This window comes from Ascaphus truei, chromosome 21 (assembly GCF_040206685.1).
Source record: "Ascaphus truei isolate aAscTru1 chromosome 21, aAscTru1.hap1, whole genome shotgun sequence".
Classification (NCBI taxonomy): Eukaryota; Metazoa; Chordata; class Amphibia; order Anura; family Ascaphidae; genus Ascaphus; species Ascaphus truei.
Window position 1 is genome coordinate 16,691,709 of NC_134503.1, and position 25,510 is coordinate 16,717,218.

General features: G+C 52.3%; 1 protein-coding gene across 5 annotated transcripts in view; it reads right to left on the reverse strand.

Annotated features, from left to right (window-relative positions):
• Nucleotides 1-25,510, reverse strand: part of LOC142472237 (ectonucleoside triphosphate diphosphohydrolase 8-like) — an 80,774-nt gene that overhangs the window by 35,165 nt on the left and 20,099 nt on the right. For all 5 annotated transcript variants that reach the window (XM_075579156.1, XM_075579153.1, XM_075579154.1 and 2 more), the window contains 3 exons: nt 24,771-24,904; nt 23,679-23,796; nt 9,265-9,415 (listed from right to left, as the gene is read on the reverse strand). In XM_075579156.1, the coding sequence (XP_075435271.1) occupies nt 9,265-9,415; nt 23,679-23,796; nt 24,771-24,896 (395 nt within the window). In that variant the 5' untranslated portion in view covers nt 24,897-24,904. The remainder of the gene's footprint in view (nt 1-9,264; nt 9,416-23,678; nt 23,797-24,770; nt 24,905-25,510) is intronic.

Consider the following 25,510-nt stretch of genomic DNA (forward strand, 5'->3'; position numbering starts at 1 on the left):
CTGTGTGTGTCTCCGTGTGTGTGTGTGTGTGTGCTGTCTGTCTATCTGTGTCCTGTCTGTGTATCTCAGTGTGTGTGTGTGTGTGTGTGTGTGTGTGTGTCCTGTCTGTATATGTGTGTCCTTTCTGTGTATCTCAGTGTGTGTGTGTGTATCTGTGTGTGTCTCAGTGTGTGTGTATCTTTGTGTGTGTCTCAGTGTCCTGCCTGTGTGTGTCTCCGTGTGTGTGTGTGTATCTCTGTGTGAGTGTATGTGTGTGTCCGGCCAATGAGAAGTGTGCTGGGGCGGGCCAAGGGAGCCAATGAGATTGCCGCTAGGGACACAGGGAGGGACACAGGGAGACACATACAGACACGGACACATAGAACACTTTCACAAATATATAGTAGATATAGTATTAATAGTATAGACATATATGCAATTATAGTGTATATATCCATGTTCTTATAGGACAATTAGATTTTTTTTTATTATTATCCTTATTATCCTTAGTGTACACACTCATAATTTTGATTTATACATATAATTTTTAGAAAATTCTCATTTATTTTCCCAATATTTCAACATGTCAATTTGGCGCTACTTTCTATCCCCTCTTTTTTTTGTTTCCTATAAATAACCCAAGAAGTAGCAGCCTTACATATTGTATTTTATACATATACTAGCTGAGAGACCCGGCGTTGCCCGGGATGTAATGTTCCCGCTCCTCTCTGTCTCCTCTCTCCTCCCCCCTCTCTGTTTGTCCCCCATTCACATCAATCCAGTCCCCCCCCTCCTCCTTTACAGCTCTGTTTGTCCCCCTTTACAGCTTCATGCAGTGTGAGTGCGTCCGTCATTGTGTGTGCATCAGTCAGTCAGTGTGTGTGCGTCAGTCAGTCAGTCAGTGTGTGTGTGTGCGCGCGCGTCAGTGAGTTTGACGCAGAAACACAAACACACACACAGACTGAGTGACGCACACACACACAGTCAGTGTGTGCGTGCGTGCGGCAGTCAGTCAGTGTGTGTGTGCGTGTGCGCGTCAGTCAGTGTGTGTGTCAGTGTGTGTGTGTGCGCCAGTCAGTGTGTGTGTGTGGCAGTCAGTGTGTGTGTGTGTGTGTGTGTGCGCGTCAGTTAGTCTGTGTGTGTGTGTGTGTGTGTGTGCGTGCGTCAGTGAGTCTGACGCAGAAACACAAACACACACACACAGACTGAGTGACGCACACACACACACACACACAATCAGTGTGTGCGTGCTTGCGGCAGTCAGTCAGTGTGTGTGTGCGTCAGTCAGTGTGTGTGTGTCAGTGTGTGTGTGTGCGCCAGTCAGTGTGTGTGCGCCAGTCAGTGTGTGTGTGTGTGTGTGTGCGCGTCAGTTAGTCTGTGTGTGTGTGTGTGTGTGTGTGTGTGTGTGTGCGTGCGTCAGTCAGTGTGTGTGTCAGTCAGTGTGTGTGTGTGTGTGTGTGTGCGTCAGTCAGGGTGTGTGTGCGTGCGTCAGTCAAAGTGTGTGTGCGTCAGTCAGGGTGTGTGTGCGTGCGTCAGTCAGGGTGCGTGTGCGCGCGTCAGTCAGGGTGCGTGTGCGCGCGTGTCAGTCAGGGTGCGCGTGTCAGTCAGGGTGTGCGTGCGCGCGTCAGTCAGGGTGTGTGTGCGTGCGTCAGTCAGTGTGTGTGCGCGGGCGCCATTCAGTGTGTGTCAGGCAGTCAGTGTGTGTGTGTGCCTCAGTCAGTGTGTGCGTCAGTCAGTATTTGCGTGCAGCAGTGAGTCTGTGTGTGTGTGTGTGTGTGTGTGTGTCAGTCAGTGTGTGTGTCAGTGTGTGTGTGTGCGCCAGTCAGTGTGTGTGTGTGCGCGCGTCAGTTAGTCTGTGTGTGTGTGTGTGTGTGCGTCAGTCAGTGTGTGTGTGTGTGCGCGTCAGTCAGTCAGTGTGTGTGTGCGTCAGTTTGTGTGTGTGTGTGCGTCAGTCAGGGTGTATGTGCGTGCGGCTGTCAGGGTGTGTGTGCGCGCGTCAGTCAGGGTTTGTGTGCGCGCGCCTGTCAGGGTTTGTGTGCGTGCGCCTGTCAGGGTTTGTGTGCGTGCGCCTGTCAGGGTTGTGTGCGTGTGCCTGTCAGGGTTTGTGTGCATGAGCCTGTCAGGGTTTGTGTGCGTGCGCCTGTCAGGGTTTGTGTGCGTGCGCCTGTCAGGGTTTGTGTGCGTGCGCCTGTCAGGGTTTGTGTGCGTGCGCCTGTCAGGTTTGTGTGCGTGCGCCTGTGAGGGTTTGTGTGCGTGCGCCTGTGAGGGTTTGTGTGCGTGAGTCAGTCAGGGTTTGTGTGCGTGCGTCAGTCAGGGTGTGTGCGTCGTCAGTCAGGGTGTGTGCGTGCGTCAGTCAGGGTGTGTGTGCGTACGTTAGTCAGGGTGTATGTGCATGCGTCAGTCAGGGTGTGCGTGCGTGCGTCGGTCAGGGTGTGTGTGCGTGCGTCGGTCAGGGTGTGTGTGCGTGTGTCAGTCAGGGGTGTGTGGTTGCGTCAGTCATGGATGTGTGCGTGGCAGCCAGCCGGTGTGTGTGTTTACACGTCAGTCACTCTGTGTGTGTGTGTGCGTCAGTAAGGGGTTGTGTGTGTGTGGCAGTCAGTCAGTGCTTGTGTGTGCGTCAGTGAGTGTGTGTGCGTGCGCCATTCAGTGTGTGTCAGCCAGTCAGTGTGTGTGTGTGTACCTCCTTGCGCCAGCCGGTGCTCCCGGCCGCGGGGGGGGGGGGGGGGGGGGGGGGGGGTTGTGTGTGGGGGGAGGGGTTGTGTGGAGGGGTTGTGTGGGGGGGGGGGAGGTTCCCTCCTTGCGCCACCCGGTGCTCCCGGCCGCGGGGGGGGGGGGGGTTGTGGGGGGGGGGGAGGTTACCTCCTTGCGCCAGCCGGTGCTCCCGGCCGTAGGGGGGGGGGGTTGTGTGTGGTGGGGGGGGAGGTTACCTCCTTGCGCGCCCCCGGTGCTCCTGGCTCGGCCGCGGGGGGGGGGTTAACTGCTTGCTGGCGCTCCCGGCGGTAATACGGGGCCCCGATGAGAAGAGCTGAGTGGCACGTGTCGAGAGGTGAGGTGGAGTCAGTGTGTGTGTACCTCCTTGCGCCAGCCGGTGCTCCCGGCCGCGGGGGGAAGGGGGGTTGTGTGTGTGGGGGGGGGGGGTGTGTGTGTGTGTGGGGGGGTTGTGTGTGGGGGGAGGGGTTGTGGGGGGGAGGTTAACTCCTTGCGCCAGCCGGTGCTCCCGGACGTCGGGGGGGGGTTGTGTGGAGGGGTTGTGGGGGGGGGGGGATGGTAACTCCTTGCGCCAGCCGATGCTCCCGGCCGCGGGGGGGGTTGTGTGTGGTGGGGGGGGGGTTACCTCCTTGCGCCCCGGTGCTCCGGCTCGGCCGCACGGGGGGGGGGGGGGTTAACTGCTTGCTGGCGCTCCCGGCGGTAATACGGGGCCCTGATGAGAAGAGCTGAGTGGCAGGCGGCGCCGTGTGAGAGGCGGCGGGAGTTTTGCTGGCGGCGTGTCGAGAGGTGAGGTGGAGGAGGCTTGGCGCCGGGGAGGCTGAGGTTTGCGATAATGGGGGGCGGGGGGTTTGCGGTGAGGGGGGGCTTGCGGTGAGGGGGGGTTTGCGGTGAGGGGGCACACACACGACGGGAGTGAGAGGTGGTGGAGAGTGGGACTGGCGCAGATCCGAGGAGAGTGAGTGTGTGAGTGTCTCTCCTTTGGCCCATCACTCCGCCTCAAGCCAATGAGAGGTGTGCAGGGGCGGGCGGGCCAAGGGACCAATGGGATTGCCGCTAGGGACACAGGGAGGGACACAGGGAGACACATACAGACATAGCCACATATGACGCTTTCAGAAATAAGATATAACTATACTAGCTGAGAGACCCGGCGTTGCCCGGGATGCAAATGCGTAATAGGTAGTATTATTTATAAATCGTGGAAACAATAGGTGACTATTTGTTGTAAAGGTTGGATAATAATGTTGAAAAGAAAGATGGAATAAAATGTAATATGATGTTGTTTAAAAATGGTTTATTGTAAACACACCACAATACAATGTATATTTTGGTGACACAACAGATGTAAAAGGAGGGAAGGAGGGGGAAAGGGGAGGAGGGGGAAGGGAAAGGGGAGGAGGGGGGAGGGAAAGGGGAGGAGGGGGAGGGAAAGGGGAGGAGGGGGGGAGGGAAAGGGGAGGAGGGGGAGGGAAAGGGAGGAGGGGTGAGGGAAAGGGGAGGAGGGGTGAGGGGAAAGGGGAGGAGGGGTGAGGGAAAGGGGAGGGGGGGGGGAAGGGGAAGGGGAGGGGAGGAGGGGGGGAAAGAGAGGAGGGGGGGAAGGGGAAGGGGGGGGGGAAAGAAGGGAGGAGGGGGGGAAAAGGAGCGGAGGTGGGGGGAAAGGGGAGCGGGGGGGGGAAAAGGGAGCGGAGGGGGGGACAAGGGAGGGGAGGAGGGGGAAAAGGAGTGGAGGGGGGTAAAAGGAGCGGAGGGGGGGGAAAGGGAGCGGAGTGGGGGGAAAGGGGAGCGGAGGGGGGGAAAGGGGAGCGGGGGGGACAAGGGGAGCAGAGGAAAGGGGAGCAGAGGGGGGGGAAAGGGGAGCGGAGGGGGGGGAAGGGGAGCGGAGGGGGGGGAAGGGGAGCGGAGGGGGGGGAAGGGGAGCGGGGCGGGGGGAGGAAAGGGGAGGAGGGGAAATGGGAGTGCAGGGAAAGGGGAGGGAGGGAAAGGGAGTGGGGGGGGAAAGGGAGTGGGGGGGGAAAGGGAGTGGGGGGGGGAAAGGGAGTGGGGGGGACAGGGAGTGGGGGGGAGGAAAGGGAGTGGGGGTGGAAGGGGGAGTGGGGGGAAAGTGGAGAGGGGGGAAGGGGAGGGGGGGGAAAAGGGGGGTGGAAGGGGAAAGGGAGGGGGGGAAAGGGGGGGGGAAAGGGGAGTGGGGGGAAAGGGGAGTGGGGGGAAGGGGGGAAAGGGAAGCGGAGGGGGGGAATGGGGAGTGGGGGGTGGGGGAAAGGGGAGTGGGGGGGGTAAGGGGAGGAGGAGGGGGGAAAGGGGAGGAGGAGGGGGGGGAAAGGGAAGGGGAGGAGGGGGGGGAAAGGGGAAGGGGAGGAGGGAAAAGAAGGGGAGGAGGGGGGGAAAAGGAGCGGAGGGGGGGTGGGGAAAGGGGAGCGGAGGGGGGGGTGGGGAAGAGGGAGCGGAGGGGGGGAAAGGGGAGCGGAGGGGGAAAGGGGAGGCGGAGGGGGGAAAGGGAGCGATGGGCGGGGGGAAGGGGAGCGTGGGGGGGGGACAAGGGGAGCGGATGGGGGGGAAAGGGGAGCGGAGGGGGGGAAAGGGGAGCGGAGGGGGGGGAAAGGGGAGCGGAGCGGGGGGGGAAGGGGAGCGGGGCGAGGAAGGGGAAAGGGGAATGGGGGGAAGGGAGGGGGGAAGGAAGGGGAGTGAGGGGAAGGGGAGTGGGGGGAGGGGAGGGGGGGGGTAGGGGGGGAGGGGGGGAAAGGGGAGCGGGGCGAGGAAGGGGGAGCGGAGGGAAAGGGGAGTGGGGGAAAGGGGAGGGGAAAGGGGAGGGGGGAAAGGGAGTGGGGGGTAAGGGGAGTGGGGTGAGGGGGAGTGGGGGGGGGAAAGGGAGTGGGGGGGGAAAGGGGGAGTGGGGGGAAAAGGGGAGTGGGGGGACAGGGAGTGGGGGAGGAAGGGGAGTGGGGGGAAAGTGGAGAGGGGAGGAAAGGGGAGTGGGGGGAAAGTGGAGAGGGGGGGAAGGGGAGTGGGGTGGAAAGGGGAGTGGGGGGAAGGGGAGTGGGGAGTGGGGGGAAAGGGGAGTGGGGTGGAAAGGGGAGTGGGGGGGAAGGGGGAAAGGGGAGTGGGGGGGAAAGGGGAGTGGGGGGAGGGAAAGGGGAGTGGGGTGGAAAGGGGAGTGGGGTGGAAAGGGGAGTGGGGGGGGAAAGGGGAGTGGGGGGAGAAAGGGGATGGAGGAGGGAGGGGGAAGGGGAAGGGAAGCGGGGAGGGGGAAAGGGAGTGAGGGGGAAAGGGGAGTGGCGGGGGAAATGGGAGTGGGGGGGAAAGGGAGTGGGGGGGGAAAGGGGAGTGGGGGGGGAAAGGGAGAGTGGGGGGGGGAAAGGGGAGTGGGGGCGGGAAAGGGAGTGGGGGGGAAAGGGGAGTGGGGAGGGGAAAGGGGAGTGGGGAGGGAAATGGGGAAGAGGGGGGGAAGGGGGGGAGGGGAGTGGGGGGGAAAGGGGAGTGGGGGGGAAAGGGGTGAGTAGGGGGGGAGGGGTGGGAATGGGTGGGAGGGGAAGGTGGGTGGGGAGGGGAGTGGGTGGAAGGGGGTGGGGGAAGGGGATGTGGTTGGGGAAGGGGAGTGGGGGGAAGGGGTTGGGGGGAAGGTGAGTTGGGGAGTGGGGATGGGCGGAAGGGGGTGGGGGGAAGGGGAGTGGGGGGGGAAGGGGAGTGGGGGGGGAAGGGGAGTGGGGGAAGGGAGTGGGGAGGGATGGGGTGGGGGGAAGGGGAGTGGGGGGGGGAGTGAGTGGGGGGAAGGGGAGTGGGAGGGGTGAAGGGGAGTGTTGGGGGAAGGGGAGTGGGGGGGAAGGGGAGTGGGGGGATGGTGTGGGGGGAAGGGGAGTGGGGGGAAGGGGAGTGGAGGGAGGTGGAGAGCAGGGGGGCATATGTATTGTCATAATTTATGTATCCGCATGCCCCGTCCGGGCGTCCGTCCCCCCCCGGCTGGCTCGGCAGTGGGGAAGGGGCTAGAGGGGAGGAGCAAAAAGGGACAAGTGGGGAGGGAAAGGAGAGAGGGCTTGGGGATGACTATTCGCCCCCAGTCCGGGTCCTTCCCCCCCGCTGGCTCGCGCTCTTCGCCTCCCCCCCGGTCCCCCATGATTCGGGGCTCGCTCTTCGCCCCCCCGTTCCCCGTGGCTCGCTCTTCGCCCCCTCCCCCCCCGTCTCCCTCCCCGTGGCTCGCTCTTCGCCCCCCCGCTTCCCCGTGACTCGGGGCTCGCTCTTCGCCCCCCCGTTCCCCGTGGCTCGCTCTTCGCCCCCCCCGTTCCCCGTGGCTCGCTCTTCGCCCCCCCCGTCCCCCGTGACTCGGGGCTCGCTCTTCACCCACCCCCCCCCGTTCCCCGTGGTTCGGGGCTCGCTCTTCGCCCCCCCCCGTTCCCCATGGCTCGCTCTTCGCCCCCCCCCGTCCCCCGTGACTCGCTCTTCGCCCCCCCCCCGTTCCCTGTGGCTCGCTCTTCGCCCCCCCCCCCCATTCCCCGTGACTCGCTTCCCCCGTTCCCCGTGACTCGATTCCCCGTGACTCTTCCCCCCCCCCCCCCGGGGCGACCGCTTGGTCCCCTGATGTGCCGCCCGGCTGACACAGGCGCGTGCAGGCGGCGGCAGGAAGCGCCCTGTGTGGGCCTGGGGCGCGAGCTGCGCGCCTGAAATAGGTGAGTTACTGGGGCCATATGTTGAGACGGGAAGCGCAGTGGTGTGACTTACCTGGGTGGGAGGTGTGTGTGTGTCCTTTGGCCCGTCACTCCGCCTCAGGCCAACGAGAGGTGTGCGGGGGCAGACGTGCCAAGGGAGCCATCTCATTGGCCTGAGGCGGAGAGACAGCCAAAGGTCCAATGTGATTTCCCTTAGGGACAGGGAACACAATACAGACAAGGAGACATACATACAAAGGTTTGAGACAGATACAGCAGCGGAAGTTAGTATTTTAAAACAGAATAGAATCATGATGCAAACAGCTAAGGAATGGAGCACTAGGCGATGTGGCTTTTTTTTTTTTTTTCGCGGTTTGCGCACAGCGCAGACGGCCTTCTGTCGGCTTAGCATGCGTTTCATAGACTGTAGACGCCCCCTCTGGCTGAGACACACGACTGAGGTTATTTGACTTTTTGCCTTTAACCCTTGACCCGCGCATACGCAGTGCAGTGAGTGCGTTTCACGAGACCGGCGGATCACTGCGTTTCATATAAGTTGTGCTCCGGCTTATTTTCCATTTTTCTCTAATTCTTGAGTGCTGGCTGCTGATTTAGTTTCCAAATGGTATCGTATTGCTTATTCTTCATTAAAGGATATATATATATCATAGCAAAGGAACAGAAGGCACTCCGTAATAGCAGTCACTGGTGTGGGTGCAGATCCTATAATGAAGAATAAGCAATACGATACCATTTGGAAACTAAATCAGCAGCCAGCACTCAAGAATTAGAGAAAAATGGAAAATAAGCCGGAGCACAACTTATCTGAAACGCAGTGATCCGCCGGTCTCGTGAAACGCACTCACTGCGTATGCGCGGGTCAAGGGTTAAAGGCAGAAAGTCAAATAACCTCAGTCGTGTGTCTCAGAGCCAGAGGGGGCGTCTACAGTCTATGAAACGCATGCTAAGCCGACAGAAGGCCGTCTGCGCATGCGCAAACCGCGAAAAAGCCACATCGCCTAGTGCTGCATTCCTTAGCTGTTTGCATCATGATTCTATTCTGTTTTAAAATACTAACTTCCGCTGCTGTATCTATCTATATATTTCTCAAACCTTTGTATGTATGTCTCCTTGTCTGTACTGTGTTCCCTATCCCTAGGGGAAATCACATTGGACCTTTGGCCTGTCTCTCCGCCTCAGGCCAATGAGATGGCTCCCTTGGCCCGTCTGCCCCCGCACACCTCTCATTGGCCTGAGGCGGAGTGACGGGCCAAAGGACACACACACACACACACCTCCCACCCAGGTAAGTCACACCACTGCGCTTCCCGTCTCAACATATGGCCCCAGTAACTCACCTATTTCAGGCGCGCAGCCTCGCGCCCCAGGCCCACACAGGGCGCTTCCTGCCGCCGCCTGCACGCGCCTGTGTCAGCCGGGCGGCACATCGGGGACCAAGCGGTCACCCGGGGGGGGGGGGGGGTCACGGGGAACAGGGGAGCGAGTCACGGGGAATATATACTGTACATATATACTGTACATATATACTGTACATACACCACACATACACACACAGTTATATACTGTACATACACAGTATATATATATATATATATATATATATACTGTACATACACCACACACACACACACACACACAGTTATGACTAGGTGTCCAGTAGAGATAGTGTAGCCTATTAATGTTGTGTATGCTATTAATGTTACCCACAGGGCCTTGCAACTTCAAGCTGCTCTAGATTCTCAGAGCCAAATGCCTTAAGGTAACGAAACATGGTGTTGCAGAACCTGGGCGCACTGATGCTGAGAAATGCAGGTTAAAATTACCCACTTCCATTCAAAGCCGCGATGTAGAGTAGGGCAGTGTAGAAAGGGGCGCTATCCACACATTAGTAATAAGCAGCCTTTTGCTCTTACTGTACCTCAGCAATCTCATTCCAGCTGTGGCTCCCAGATATACTGGAGTCTCCGCCTGTCTGTCCTTGGGTATAATGTTCATTGCTTCATTCAAGCAACGTTCCAGGGATTTGCCTGCTTTATAAGGTTCATCGGTATAGCTGGAGATGCCACCACCTGCAAGGTTAAAGGGGCATTTCATAAGAGGTATCAGCCTAGAAATACTATATCCAGCAGGAAAGAGAGCTGTTGATATGACGCTGCATGTATGGGTTGTAGGATGAAGCCACTTTAAAAATCAGTGTTTAAATTAGCTCTCATGATGGGACTAACAAGGTAATTAGGCTGCTTAGCGGCACACTGATTATCTGTGGTTAGACTTCTCAGGGAGAAGCGGGTGAAAGATACAACTTATCATGATCACATGTAAAAATAAGCACTGAACACGCATGAGCCCTGACATGCAAATTAACTAATTTGCATGTCATTACCCAGAATCCCTGCTGCAGTGGCAGCATTGTATACTAAGAGATAATGGGGAAAGGCAGGGTTGCAAACATGTGAATGTGCTCACAAGTGGTATTTTTGTTGAGTTCTCAAATTGTAATTATTTTGAGACTAATGAACTTTTCTATATCCGCTAGAGTGGCTGTTTGAGCCGTTTTCAGCCAAAAATTCCCATTGACTGCGATGGGGGTTTTTGGTCGAAAACGGCCCGAACTTCCACCTTAGTGGATATAGAACTACCACCGAAAATCTGAAAACTGCCAAACAGACGGGCTCCTTTACGTTGCATGCGGCTCCCCAGTGGAGTGCACAGTTCATGTGATGCCAGCTTATTAACGCAGCAATCTGTTCTGGTCATTTATTTTTTGGGGTGTATCCTTTAAGACGGGCTCCAGTATCCTTGAAGTCAATTTTCGTCATCAACAAGAGCGGAACAGACGTGGGACTATAAGAGCACACCGGGCAGTCCTTGCATTTAAATAAAGAGAAAACCATGCATGCTGTGGTTTATCTCAACAGCAACAGCAGTAAAACGGTTGCCTAGTCTGCCTTCCTATCCTGCAATAGCATCACTTTGCTCCCACATACTTCTCTACAGCCTCACTTTAACACACAACTTTCTGCCTATTCTCTCACAATTTCTACCCTGTTACTCTTTCTCTGCGTATCAAGCTCTCATCTTCTGTCTAGTTATAAGACTCCCTTTAAGGCTAAGGCCCCGCTCCCTCAGTCAGCGCGCCCGCACTGCAGACAGGCGGCGCGCTGACAGGCACAGACCGCGATATGCGGTCTGAGGGAGCCGGAGCGGGCGGGGAGGGGGGTGGGATCTGATCGTGGTGCCGTTGTTCCGTCCACCCCCCCACCACCACCCCCACACACAACACATACACACAACACATACACATATACACACATACATATACACTCACACACTTTTCCCCGAAGCTCCTTCCCTGCTCCCCTCCCAAGGCGCCTCCCATCTAGCTCCTTCCCTCCTTCCCTCATTGGCTGACTGCCGCACCACGTGACGCGTCAGAGCTGCAAATCACTAAGATCTTGCAGCATCGGCCAGCTGACGCGTCACATTACGCAGTGAGCCCTGCCGGAAGGAGTCAGCAGGGACAAGGACCATTCAGGTAAGGTGCTCTTAACACTGCACCTTCACCCAGGACCGCTTTAAGACCTGCGTAGGCCCTCGGCACTTTTATTTCCCGAGGCCTGTGTGTCCGATATTTTTACTCCTTTTTAGGCCCGGGCCATAGAGGGGTGGGGAGAGTGGAGGCGCGCTAACGCTGAGGCTCGCCTGCTTCAGTCAGCGCGATTGCACGGACTTGCAGGCGAGCCAGCGTGCGCGAAGGGAGCCGGGGGGAGGTGGTTGGAGGCGGGGCAGTGACGTCGCTGGGCCAATCGCCCGCGACGCACTGACGTCAATGTCACGGCGCCAACGTCACGGCGCCGTGACGTTGACACTGCTTAAGGCTGATTGGATGTTTTCAGCCGACAGCGCGCTGAAAAACAGCTTGGCACTCGGCTGAAAACTCCAAAGCCTCAGCACGCCTGCGGACGCTCGCGTGAGCCCCCTTCTCAAGGCATCCTCATTGAGGATGCAGGGGCTCAGCGCGGAGCGTCCGCACGCCTCAGCGCTGCTTGTCCTTCTATGGACGCAGCCTTAGGCTAATTTCATCGTTTGCTTGTTTCTTTCGACACTAGCGATATTTGGCATCGATACTTTTTTCCCCGATATTTAAAGTTATCGCTACTTCGAAGGCATTTTAAATTAAAATTTGCTGTTTTCCCTTATTTTGTGATTTGTTTTTGTTTAGGTATTTCTTAAAGTGAAACATTGTAGGCCCTAAAAGGTTTGTAGGCCCTAGGATAGCAAGTAGAAAGGAGGCAAAACAAAGGTCTCCCACAGATCCCTTTTACCACTGCACAGACAGGCTAATATGTGTATTATAATAGCAAGGATAAAGTGCTCCTTGATACAGATCAGAATAGGCTGTAGGGGAGACCCTGGTAACTGCACCCAATACTAGGAGTGACCAATTACCTAAAATAGCTAAATCGGCAAAACAATAAACTTTTATTCAACATATATGCATACAGTACAACGACGCAAAATCAGTAGGTATTAAAAACAACTAAAACTCAGGTATGGGTGTATACAGGAGGCAAAAATAATGAATATATAGTGATAATACTAGTTCTAATGTAAAATCCTCCTGATAGACTGCTCAAAATCTAAGGGAGGTGTAGGAGGGGGAAGTGTGCCTAGTAATGTCAGTATAGCTGATAATGGCAGTATCTGCCCTCCTAGATCAGAGGGGAGGGTGTCTAGAGGTATATAAATGCTCACATATAGTAACTACCAGAGTGTGGTATCTCAGCGTGCATCAACCATATAGTGAAAGTGGATGCGTGTGGTAATGTACTTGTGATAGTATCGCCACCAGTACGTCATAGGCAGCCCACAACGTTAGGTACACAGCTACCAGCAGTTGTAAGTACACATCACTGCCCAACAGTACCGCTGAGATAACCTAAACCTCCGGTAAACACTCGCTCCCTCCCTCCCCAGTATCAGAGCGGTCTCACCCGTAACCTCCAACGTCAACGCGATGACGTCATCCCGACGTACGTTTCGCGCTCGGGGGCTGGCGCTTTCTCAAGGTAGGAGGTACCTACTGGCTGACTGTGTCACTACTAAATACCCAACGGGCTTAGTGGGCTGCCTATGACGTACTGGTGGCGATACTATCACAAGTACATTACCACACGCATCCACTTTCACTATATGGTTGATGCACGCTGAGATACCACACTCTGGTAGTTACTATATGTGAGCATTTATATACCTCTAGACACCCTCCCCTCTGATCTAGGAGGGTGGAAACTGCCATTATCAGCTATACTGACATTACTAGGCACACTTCCCCCTCCTACACCTCCCTTAGATTTTGAGCAGTCTATCAGGAGGATTTCACATTAGAACTAGTATTATCACTATATATTCATTATTTTAGCCTCCTGTATACACCCATACCTGAGTTTTAGTTGTTTTTAATACCTACAGATTTTGCGTCGTTGTACTGTATGCATATATGTTGAATAAAAGTTTATTGTTTTGCCGATTTGGCTATTTTAGGTAATTGGTCACTCCTAGTATTGGGTGCAGTTACCAGGGTCTCCCCTACAGCCTATTCTGATCTGTATCAAGGAGCACTCTATCCTTGCTATTATAATACACATATTAGCCTGTCTGTGCAGTGGCAAAAGGGATCTGCGGGAGACCTTTGTTTTGCCTCCTTTCTACTTGCTATGCCAGTACTATCCCTTTGCAACGGCTACAATATTTGCTATCTGGCGAGCGGTATACTATCAGTTATTCCCTTGTAGGCCCTGGGCACTGTTCCCATAAACCTGTCTCCTTTTCTATTTCCACCTCCTTCTACTCCTCACGGCGAGATACAATTCTACAAGTCCCAATCTCATCAACTTTTTCTCTTTCTACTGCTGCTACTTGCAGCTGGAGATATTTCCCCCAACCCGGTCGCCTTCCTTCCTGTTTTCACTCTCTTCCTTCCTCCTATGACTTTCACCAATGGACTGCTTCCATCACCCATAATAATTACCACTACTAGGACCTTGTCTTCACTAAAAACTATTCTCTTTCTCACTTCTCTATCTCTTCTTTTCCACTCTTGAACCATCATCTTATCTCCCTTGTTATGTCCAATCTACCTTTCTTTACACTGCCTGTCCCCCCCCCCCCACCCTAACAATTCCTGAGATTGTCAATCCATGGACCATGAAGCTCTGGAATCCTCCCTGAGCTCTAAGCTCTCTTCTCTATCGTGCACCAACTCTGATAACCTTGTCACCACCTAGAACTCTATCCTTTTCAACTGCCGAGACCAGCATGCTTCCCATCATCTACAGCACTCTCACTGCTTTAACCCACAACCTACGCTCAACACTCAAGACATACTGTCAACGCTCTTGCACTCTGAGCATCTATGGAAACATTCTCCAGCTCTTACTGATTTTCACCAATACAAATTCCTGGTGTAACGCACAATGCCCTTTCTCTGCGTTGAATTCCAACCTTCAAATACCTGCCTCTCATCCTCCAATCCTACTTTAAAGACAAAGTGAACTCTATTCGATGAGAGATCCCCTCTGCCTTTCTCTATGCCTATTCTCTCCCCCTTCAGCTACTCTTAGCTGCGATTTCCTCTGTAACAGAGGAGGAATCATCTCGTAACTCGTCTCCTGCCAGCTTTATCTCATTCCTTCCCCTCACCTCCCACCTCTCGCTCCCACTCTGATCACAGAGCCCCAATAAACACGGTTCCATGCTTTTACCATAGAAATAACCTGGAGGACTAAAGTGTACTAATGAGTGACATGTTTAACGAGTTACACCCGGGAGACTTCTTTAATTTTTTTTATTACTTACGTTTTTATTGATCAGTTTTCAAAGAAATAGGGAGGGGGGAACATTGATACATATAGTCTGGTAATATCATATTAGGAGAGGGATTAGGAGAGGAGGGAAGGGGACAGCATTTGTACATATGTAATACAGGCGGGCCCCGGTAATGTGGCGAATTCCGTTCTATGGTCCCGCCGCAAAGCGAAAATCGGCGGAAAGCAGAACCCGCGATTTTCGGCATCTGCGCATTCCGGTACCACTGTATGAGCGGAACGCCGTAAAGCGGGCCACTTTCCGGTACCACTGTATGAGCGGAACGCCGGTACCACTGTATGAGCGGAGCGCCGTAAAGCGGGCCACTTTCCGGTACCACTGTATGTGCGGAACGCCGTAAAGCGGGCCACTTTCCGGTACCACTGTATGAGCGGAACGCCGTAAAGCGGGCCACTTTCCGGTACCACTGTATGTGTGGAACGCCGTAAAGCGGGCCGCTGAAAAGCGGGACCTACTGTATAGTGAACATCAATTTAGATGCAACATATCTATATATGATATATCATATACTAGCTGAGAAACCCGGCGTTGCCCGGGATGTGAAGTGTGAATAAGTATGTGTAAATGTTGTATGTGAAAGTTGTAATGTGATGCCAATGTTATGTAATATTAGTTAGAATTGTGTTTGTAAATCAACAGTAGTAGAAAGCACATGTATATGAGGGCAAATGTTTGAAGTGTATGTTAGTTGTTACGGTAGTTATTTTTGAAAATGTTATTGTTGGAAATGCTTCTTGAAAGATGTGAATGTCCATTGTTGAGAGGAGTGTATTTGATGTAATGTTAGATTTGTTGTTGACCTATTGTGTATTCCGTTGTGAGTTGTTTGTTAGCATTGTGTGCGTGGATTTCAATGTGTGTGAAATGGGTGTGTGCATTGTGTGGTGCAGTACATATAATTTGTGTGTGTGTGTGTGCGTGTCACGTTCATTGTCAGGGTGTGTATGTTTTGTTTTGCGAAGGTGTTTTTTGGGTGGCATGTTTTGTGTTGTGAAGATGTGTGTTTGGTGTTGTTGTTGTGATGTGCGTTATTGTAGGTGTTGGAGGTGTTGTGTGTGTAAGTTGTGATGTGTTGTTAAAAGTTGTTGATGTGTGTGTTGAGGTAGGTGTTGTGTGTGATGTTAGTGAAGTGTTTCAGTGCGATTGTGTTTACAATACTTCCTAATGTTGTTGTGTCAAGGCGCAGTTCGATCCAATGATTGTATTGTGTGTTTTGGCACAGCGTTGAAGCGTCGAGGTGTTGAAGGCATCCGGTTGTGGTCTGTGAAAAGTTTGTAAATTGATAAAGTGTGACAGTATTGAGGGGTATTTATTTGTGTTTGGTGTGCGTTTGTGTAGGTGTTGAAATGTTGTGTGTGTTTTTGTTTTGTGTTAATGTTGGCTGTGTGTGTGGCAGAATAGTGTGTGTATGTAATTATTGTGTGTGATTGTTGATTGTGTGGGGTGTGTGTGTGGATGAGTGAGTGTGTGATGTGATAGTGAGTGTGTGGTGTGTGAGTGTGTGTGTCAGTGTTGGTTAGTTGAGTGTTTGTGTGCAATAAATTAGACAGATGTGTAAATAGTAATGTTTTGTGTAAAATATGTTATTGAAAGGAAGAGGTGATTTATTGTGCTAGGTGTGTTAGTAGCGGAGGTGTTGTGTTGTTGTATATGTTTGTGTGTGGTGGGATGTTGATGTGCAATGGGAGTGGGTGGTGAGACGTGTAAATGTGCATTGTATTCAGTGTAGTGTGTATGGTGAAGGGTAGGTAATTGGAACAGTGGGTTGGGTGTGTGTGTTTGTTTAGTGGTGGTTGTGTTGTGTGTGGTAGTTAAGGTTATGTTGAAGTGTTGTTTTGTGTGTTGTATCAGCAGAGGAGGTTGGTGTGTGTGTGTGAGTACGTGTGTTGCGTGGTTGAGGGCGTGTGGCGTTGCTGAGTGCGTGTGTGCATGTGTTTGTGTATTTGTGTGTGTGTTGTGTGTGATGGTGTGTGGTGTGTGTGAGAGCATGTGTGTATGTGGCGTGTGTGATGGCATGTGTGTGTGTATGACGCATGTTGTGTGTGTGACGTGTGTGAGTGCGTGTTGTTGGTCATAGACATGTTGTAAATTGCATGTTTTTGAGTGTAGTGTGTGTAGTATGAGGGTGAAGGTGAGGTGTGATTTGTTGTTATGTGTGGCATAGAATGACAGGATGTTTGCGTGTGTGTGTGTGTGTGTATGAGGGGGTTTTGTGTGGGTGAGTGTTGTGTGTGAGTGGTGGTGTGAGAAGTGTTTTAGAATAAATTATACAGACAGTGAAATTGTTAGGAAAACATATTTTATTGTAAGGAACAGCTGAGTTTCAGTGGTAGGTGTTGTCATACAGTGTGTGAGGTAGCGGGAGTGACATTGGTGGCATGCTGTTTGACTGTAGTCCGCGGCGTCGCGGTCCGGTTGCGGAGGGAGATGTGTGAGGTGCAGGAGATGTCAGGCGTGCTGGTTGTTCCGCGGGAGGTAGAGTGTGTGAGGTAGCGGGATAGCGGGAGTGACATCGGTGGCATGGTGTGTGGTGTGTGTGAGAGCATGTGTGTGTGTTGCTGGTGTGTGATGGCGTGTGTGTGTATGAGGCATGTTGTGTGTGTGACGTGTGTGAGTACGTGTTGTTGGTCATACACATGTTAAAAATGGCATGTTTTTGAGTGTAGTGTGTGGCATAGAATGACAGGATGTTTGCGTGTGTGTGTGTGTGTATGAGGGGGTTTTGTGTGGGTGAGTGTTGTGTACATTATACAGACAGTAAAATAGTTAGGAAAACATATTTTATTTCAACGAACATCTGATTTCCAGTGGTAGGTGTTGTCATACACTGTGTGAGGTAGCGGGATAGGGGGAGGAACATTGGTGGCATGGTGTGTGAGTGTAGGCCGCGGCCTCGCGGTCCGGTTGCGGTAGGGAGCTGTGTGAGGTGCAGGAGATGAGGCGTGCTGTGCGGTCCGCGGGAGCTACACTGTGTGAGGTAGCGGGATAGGGGGAGGGACATCGTTGCCATGGTGTGTGAGTGTAGGCCGCGGCCTCGCGGTCCGGTTGCGGTAGGGAGATGTGTGAGGTGCAGGAGATGTGAGGCGTGCTGTGCGGTCCGCGGGAGCTACACTGTGTGAGGTAGCGGGATAGGGGGAGGGACATTGGTGGCATGGTGTAGCGGGGTAGGGGGCCTCGCGGTCCGGTTGCGGAGGGAGATGTGTGAGGTGCAGGAGATGTGAGGCGTGCTGTGCGGTCCGCGGGAGCTACACTGTGTGAGGTAGCGGGATAGGGGGAGGGACATTGGTGGCATGGTGTAGCGGGGTAGGGGGCCTCGCGGTCCGGTTGCGGAGGGAGATGTGTGAGGTGCAGGAGATGTGAGGCGTGCTGTGCGGTCCGCGGGAGCTACACTGTGTGAGGTAGCGGGATAGGGGGAGGGACATTGGTGGCATGGTGTAGCGGGGTAGGGGGCCTCGCGGTCCGGTTGCGGAGGGAGATGTGTGAGGTGCAGGAGATGTGAGGCGTGCTGTGCGGTCCGCGGGAGCTACACTGTGTGAGGTAGCGGGATAGGGGGAGGGACATTGGTGGCATGGTGTAGCGGGGTAGGGGGCCTCGCGGTCCGGTTGCGGTAGGGAGATGTGTGAGGTGCAGGAGATGTGAGGCGTGCTGTGCGGTTCGCGGGAGCTACACTGTGTGAGCTAGCGGGATAGGGGGAGGGACATTGGTGGCATGGTGTAGCGGGGTAGGGGGCCTCGCGGTCTGGTTGCGGTAGGGAGCTGTGTGAGGTGCAGGAGATGAGGCGTGCTGTGCGGTTCGCGGGAGCTACACTGTGTGAGGTAGCGGGATAGGTGGTGGGACATTGGTGGCATGGTGTAGCGGGGTAGGGGGCCTCGCGGTCCGGTTGTGGAGGGAGATGTGTGAGGTGCAGGAGATGTGAGGCGTGCTGTGCGGTTCGCGGGAGCTACACTGTGTGAGGTAGCGGGATAGGGGGAGGGACATTGGTGGCATGGTGTAGCGGGGTAGGGGGCCTCGCGGTCCGGTTGCGGTAGGGAGATGTGTGAGGTGCAGGAGATGTGAGGCGTGCTGTGCGGTTTGCGGGAGCTACACTGTGTGAGGTAGCGGGATAGGGGGAGGGACATTGGTGGCATGGTGTAGCGGGGTAGGGGGCCTCGCGGTCCGGTTGCGGAGGGAGATGTGTGAGGTGCAGGAGATGTGAGGCGTGCTGTGCGGTCCGCGGGAGCTACACTGTGTGAGGTAGCGGGATAGGGGGAGGGACATTGGTGGCATGGTGTAGCGGGGTAGGGGGCCTGGCGGTCCGGTTGCGGTAGGGAGCTGTGTGAGGTGCAGGAGATGTGGCGTGCTGTGCGGTTCGCGGGAGCTACACTGTGTGAGGTAGCGGGATAGGGGGAGGGACATCGTTGCCATGGTGTGTGAGTGGAGGCCGCGGCCTCGCGGTCCGGTTGCGGGAGGGAGATGTGTGGCATGGAGGGGAGGGGGGGTTTGAAGAGGCAGTCTGCAGTGTTTGGTGTTGTGTGAATGTGTGTGTGCGCTGTGTTTGTGCGTTGTGTGTAGATTCTGTACCTCAGTGGTTCCCAAACTTTTTCGGTTCAAGGCTCCCCAAGGCAATCAGAATTTTTTCAAGGCTCCCCAAGGCGATCAGGATTTTTACGCGGCGCCCAAAGTAAAAACAAAGGTGTATATACATACCTAACAGTTGCAGTGCGCAGTTGGTGTCTCTCTCACACACTCTCACTCTCTCTCTCTGACCTCACTCTCTCTCTCTGACCTCACTCTCTCTGACCTCACTCTCTCTCTGACCTCACTCTCTCTCTCTCTGACCTCACTCTCTCTCTCACTCTCTCTCACTCTCTCTGACCTCCCTCTCTCTCTCTCTCTGACCTCCCTCTCTCTCTCTCTCGGACCTCACTCTCTCTCTCGGACCTCACTCTCTCTCTCGGACCTCACTCTCTCTCTCGGACCTCACTCTCTCTCTCGGACCTCACTCTCTCTCTCGGACCTCACTCTCTCTCTCGGACCTCACTCTCTCTCTCGGACCTCACTCTCTCTCTGACCTCACTCTCTCTCTGACCTCACTCTCTCTCTCTCTCTCTCTCTCTCTCTGACCTCACTCTCTCTCTCTGACCTCTCTCTCTCTGACCTCACTCTCTCTCTCTCTGACATCACTCTCTCTCTGACCTCACTCTCTCTCTCAGTCTCCCGGTGCTGCTCCTCCAGCGTGCGCGCCGGGCCTCCCTCTCTCAGCGTCGCTGAGCCGGGCTGAACAGATGCACAAAGCCCCTGCATCTGTAATCAGCGCTGCTATAGTTCCTCTGGCCTGGGACATAGTAAGCGCTTAGGTGCTGCTGCTCGCTCTTGCTTGCTGCCGCTCGCTCTACCAGGAGCTTTTCGCTGTCCTGGCAGAGGAGACAGCAAGCGCGCTTGGTAGGCGGGTATCACTGTGTGTGTTTGTCACTTGGTAGCTGTGTGTGTGTGTGTGTGTGTGTGTGTGTGTGTGTGTGTGTGTGTGTGTGTGTGTGTATTATATAATATTTAAAAATGAAAAAAAAAAAAGACATGTGAGAATAAATTATTTATTAACATTGTGCAACTTTGATAAATATATTCACACGCACACACCACACACATCCATATACACCACACATACATATATATATACACACACACACACACACACACACACACACACACACACACACACACACACACACACACATATATATATCACACATACATATATATCTATATATACATACACACACACACACACACACACACACACACACACACACACACACACACACCACACATACATATATACACCACATATATATTCTCTCTACACACTCTCTCTAGGTGACCTAATCACATCTTTTGGGTTTAAATATCACCTCTATGCTGACGACACACAAATTTACCTTTCAACCCCTGACCTTACACCTGCTATACAGACCAAAGTTTCTGAATGCCTCTCTGGAATATCATCCTGGATGGCCATCCGCCGACTGAAACTTAACATGGCAAAAACAGAGCTCCTTATACTACCTCCCAAACCTGGCCCTACTACATCCTTCCACATTGCTATTGGAAATACGATCATTCACCCAGTAGCCCAAGCACACTGCCTAGGGGTCACACTTGATTCCTCTCTCTCATTCTCCTCTCATATTCAAAACGTTTCTAAAACTTGTCGCTTTTTCCTCCGCAATATCACAAAGATACGCCCTTTCCTCTGTTACTCAACTGCTAAAACTCTGACTCAGGCCCTCATTCTCTCACGTCTCGATTACTGCAACCTCCTGCTGTCCGGCCTTCCTACCTCTCACCTGTCTCCCCTACAATCTATCCTAAACACTGCTGCCAGAATCACTCTACTCTTTCCTAAATCTGTCTCAGCGTCTCCCCTGCTGAAATCCCTCTCCTGGCTTCCGATTAAATCGCGTATCTCACACTCAATTCTACTGCTCACTTTTAAAGCTTTACATTCTTCTGCCCCTCATTACATCTTAGCCCTAATTTCTCGCTATGCACCATCACGACTCTTGCGTTCTTCTCAAGGATGTCTTCTTTCTACCCCCTTTGTATCTAAAGCTCTCTCCCGCCTTAAACCTTTCTCACTTTCTGCCCCACACCTCTGGAATGCTCTTCCCCTCAATACCCGACTAGCCCCCTCGCTATCCACCTTTAAGACCCACCTTAAGACACATCTGCTTAAAGAAGCATATGAGTAGCACTGGATAATCATGGACACATGACACAAAGCTTGGCCTCCTGCAGACGCACTTACTAGTATTCCCTCCTACTGTCTCTGTACGTTCTCCCTACCTACCAATTAGATTGTAAGCTCCTCGGAGCAGGGACTCCTTCCTTAATGTTACTTTTACAGTATGTCTGAAGCACTTATTCCCATGATGTGTTATTTATATTTGTTATTTATATGACATGTATTACTACTGTGAAGCGCTATGTACATTTTATGGCGCTATACAAATAAAGACATACATACATACATACATATATATATATATATATATATATATATATATATACACACACCACACATACACACACACATATATACACACACACACACACCACACATATATACACACACCACACATATATACACACACACACACACACCCTGCAGCCCGTTTTTCACACACACACACACACACACACACACACCCCCTGCAGCCCGTTTTTCTCTCACACACACACACACACACACAACACACACACACCCTGCAGCCCGTTTTTCACACACACCCTGCAGCCCGTTTTACACACACACACACACACACACACACACACACACACACACACACACACACACACACACACACACACACACACACACACACACACACACACACACACACACACCTTGGTGCTGCTGCTGTCTGGTGGCTATGCAGTTGCAATGCCGGGCAGGCTGCAGCCCCATTGGATGGGAGCGGTCACGTGACCGCTCCTCTGCTTCCCCTCAGAGGTTTTTTTTAAATGAGCTAGCAGCCCTTGTTTCCCGCTGCTGGCGGCCCTGATCGCGGCGCCCCTCTAGCCAAGCCGCGGCGCACCAGGGCGCCGCGGCGCACAGTTTGGGAAACACTGCTGTACCTGATTCGGCAGTCTGTGGTAGCAGACGTGAAGGTTTTGATAGCTGTGAAGCGTGGCCCCAGCGTTCCCAAAACTCAGTGAGGGGTGGGACAGTGTGGAAGTATTAGGGCATTGGTGTTGGACGCAGGCCAATGAGAGGTGTGCGGGGGCGGGCATTGGACGCAGGCCAATGAGAGTCAGTGAGGGGTGGGACGCAGGCCAATGAGAGGTGTGCGGGGGCGGGCATTGGACGCAGGCCAATGAGAGTCAGTGAGGGGTGGGACGCAGGCCAATGAGAGGTGTGCGGGGGCGGGCATTGGACGCAGGCCAATGAGAGTCAGTGAGGGGTGGGACAGTGTGGCATTGGTGTTGGACGTAGGCCAATGAGAGGTGTGCGGGGGCGGGCATGGCCTGAGCAGGAGTGACAGGCCCAAGGTCCAATGCGATTGACCCTTGGGACGCAGACATACAGTGATTTCACAAATATATAGTAGATGGGGATATACCTGCATGTCGGAACCAAGGGGCCCAAAGCTCCGAGAACTGAGAGGTGGAGCCATCCACATAAGCTGAATTTTTCCATATAAACTATATGCCAGAATGTATTGTTTATTTGATTTAAAGATGGGTGGGGGGCGGGGGGTGGGCCGGTAGACTATTTGCAGTTCTTGGCGATTGTGCACCTAGTGGCTTGGGTGACTTTTTAAAACCAAAATCTGATCATTTTTTGGGGCGATGCCGCCTTGATGATGCCGCTGCCGGAAGAAGGTAAGAGCGGAGGCACCGCACATGTCTCTGCACCAAACATCCCAGAAGGCCCTGCAGTTACCCGGAGATTTCACCTCTCAACCCGTAACCCGGGAGATACCTAGCCGAAACCCGTAGTCTCCGAATCAAACCCAAAATGGGGGCAGCCCTGGTTACACTGAATACATTAAAACTCATTAAAAGGGGTACAAAGATTGGGAGTATTTCAGTAAGTACTGTATGATCTAATAAAACTCTGATTTATTTAGTTAAAAAAAAAACACACATATAGGATTTTGAAGGTATTGCTGCTTTAAGACCGAGGCCCTCAGAAACGCAATTTGTAGTAAATTTTCAGAGAAACATAAAAAGCCAAATCTTGGCTTTTAACATGGTTACATTTGCTTGTTAAATTCTTTATGTGGGAAAGAAATGTATATCTGTGGCGCCCAACATGTACAATAAAAAATAATATATATAATGTATACAACCAGGACTGAAGATTTGTATCAGACACCACGCAGTATTACGCTATGCACTCTGTTTGTTTTTGTTTCAAGCACGAGTAACACCTGTTGGAGCACAGTCCTGGATCTGATACAAATCTTCAGTCCTGGTTGTATACATTATATATATTATTTTTTATTATTATTTTTAATTGTACATGTTGGGCGCCATAGATATACATCTCTTTCTCACATTCCATTTCTCTGACCAGGGGGTCAGAGGTATATCGCAGGCAGCCGCCTTTATTCTTGCAATCATAGAATATTAGGTTTTACATTCTATTATCACATTGGTGATTATTATATTAGAATTAGCGCAACCTATCTTGTTGTTTTGTTAAACTCTTTACACAATATTATTTTTGATCCGGGATGTTGGACTGCCCCTTTACGCCAAACAAAATACTGTATAAAATATTAATAACCTCATGTTTACGGAACAAGGCTGCATTGTTCTTTAAAGCTTAGCTCCAGGTAACAGTGCATGATGTACTAGATATGAGAGATTGTGCAATGCTTACCTTAGAATGGGAGAACAATGGCTTTTAGAACTCGCCATAGATACCATGGGATGCAACTGCTCATGGGTGTTACCTACCTTGCACATTACAGACGTGAGCCTGACTGACAATTCCTGTGCTGTTCTTCTTGTCTGAGGGCCATTGGTACACATAAAGTGAGGTGTGTGAGGAGCCAGCATCGATCACTATTCCATACTGCAGAATACACAAACAGTGCGTCAAATCTCGAATGATCACGCAATGCCTTTTACACGTGTTGGTATTCTGCACGAGACACGTGGTCACTGGATTATACACCTGCTGTGGATTTGGACATTTTGAGTCATGCAATTCCTGGAGCTCAAACACCCGTGAAGGAGCTGGGAGTGAAGCAGGACTGGGGGTTTTATTGGAAATAAAAATGCCCCTTGTGAGCACATTCACACGTCCAAGACAGGTCTGCGACCCTGCCTTTCCCCCTTATATCTTAGCATCCACTGCAGCCAGGGATTCTGGGAAATGACATGCAAATGAGCACACAGTGAAACCTTTTACTTCTTGTCCATTTTAACATGGACCCCTATAAGCTTATGCTTGCCGCATAACACAGCTTTTCAGCACCGCCGGGGTTAAAGAAGTGCAAAGCCAGTAAACCTACCCACAGACAGCTATTTCAACCTATTTGTGTCTCATCAGTGTGAGGCTGGTTATACAGCTCAACCCCGTTATAACGCGATCCGTTACAGCGCAAATCCGCTTATAACGTGATGCAAGCGTGGCTCCCAATTTTCGTAATTATGAATACTTTACAACACGGTTTTTGGTATCTTAAATACTTTATTGTACCATGCATACAATTGTACATTATTTCTAACGCGATTCGCTTATAGCGCGATGTGATTCTTTGGACCCCAAGCGCAGCGTTATAAGGGGGTTGAGCTGTACTGGCTTTACAATGTGACATTTGAAAATGTTGGTATTATTGGAGAATAGTGTGTGACTATAGCTGCTTATATCCAATATAGATATTACAGCTGCATCTACAATATAAACACACGTCTAAAAGCAATTAAAGTGTATTTCTCGTGTGGTGGAGTCAGATGACCTAATTTAAAGCACGGACATCATTATTAGCGTTGTGTTGTGAGGCTTCACAGAGTTCTGCATGCCACAATGCTGCTGGGATTTACCTTCATCCGCGGTGGAAGGGTTAAATCACTGGTCTTGGCCAGGCTGATCATGAAGGCAGTTATTCCAATAATCACTGATATTAGCAATAGCGCCGAGAGCAGGATTCCTCTGAGGCGCTCATTCATGTTGGTACCTGGCAAATGTAGAAAGAGAAATTGATGGGAAGAGGGAGAGAGGTGGAACAGAGCGAAGTGCATAACACAGAGACACGAATAGACAGAAAAGGAAGTACTGTACTGTACTCCATATGTCCCCGATTCAGTATGCTGGGTACTCACTTCTTTAAGCCAGGGAAGCCTACACATTTTATTTAAATGACATATAGAGGCTTCAAAGCATATTGAATAAGGGGCTTTTGAGGGAAAACCACACACACACACACACACACACACACACACACACACACACACACACACACACACACACACACACACACACACACACACACACACACACACACACACACACACACACACACACACACACACACACACACACACACACACACACACACACAGTGTTTTAAATATATACACACATAGGTCTAGGTCTTAAAATCATACATTTACAATATCTCTGCTACATGATTAAAAAAAAGGATAGCTTCCCTGTAGAATGCATCACGTTGCTTATTATGAGACATTATATTACACAATCCCTGCATGTGGAGTATTGTCCCACTGAGGGGTCTACTCACTAAAATGCTACAGCTAATATAAATCATGACCTATCATTAAAT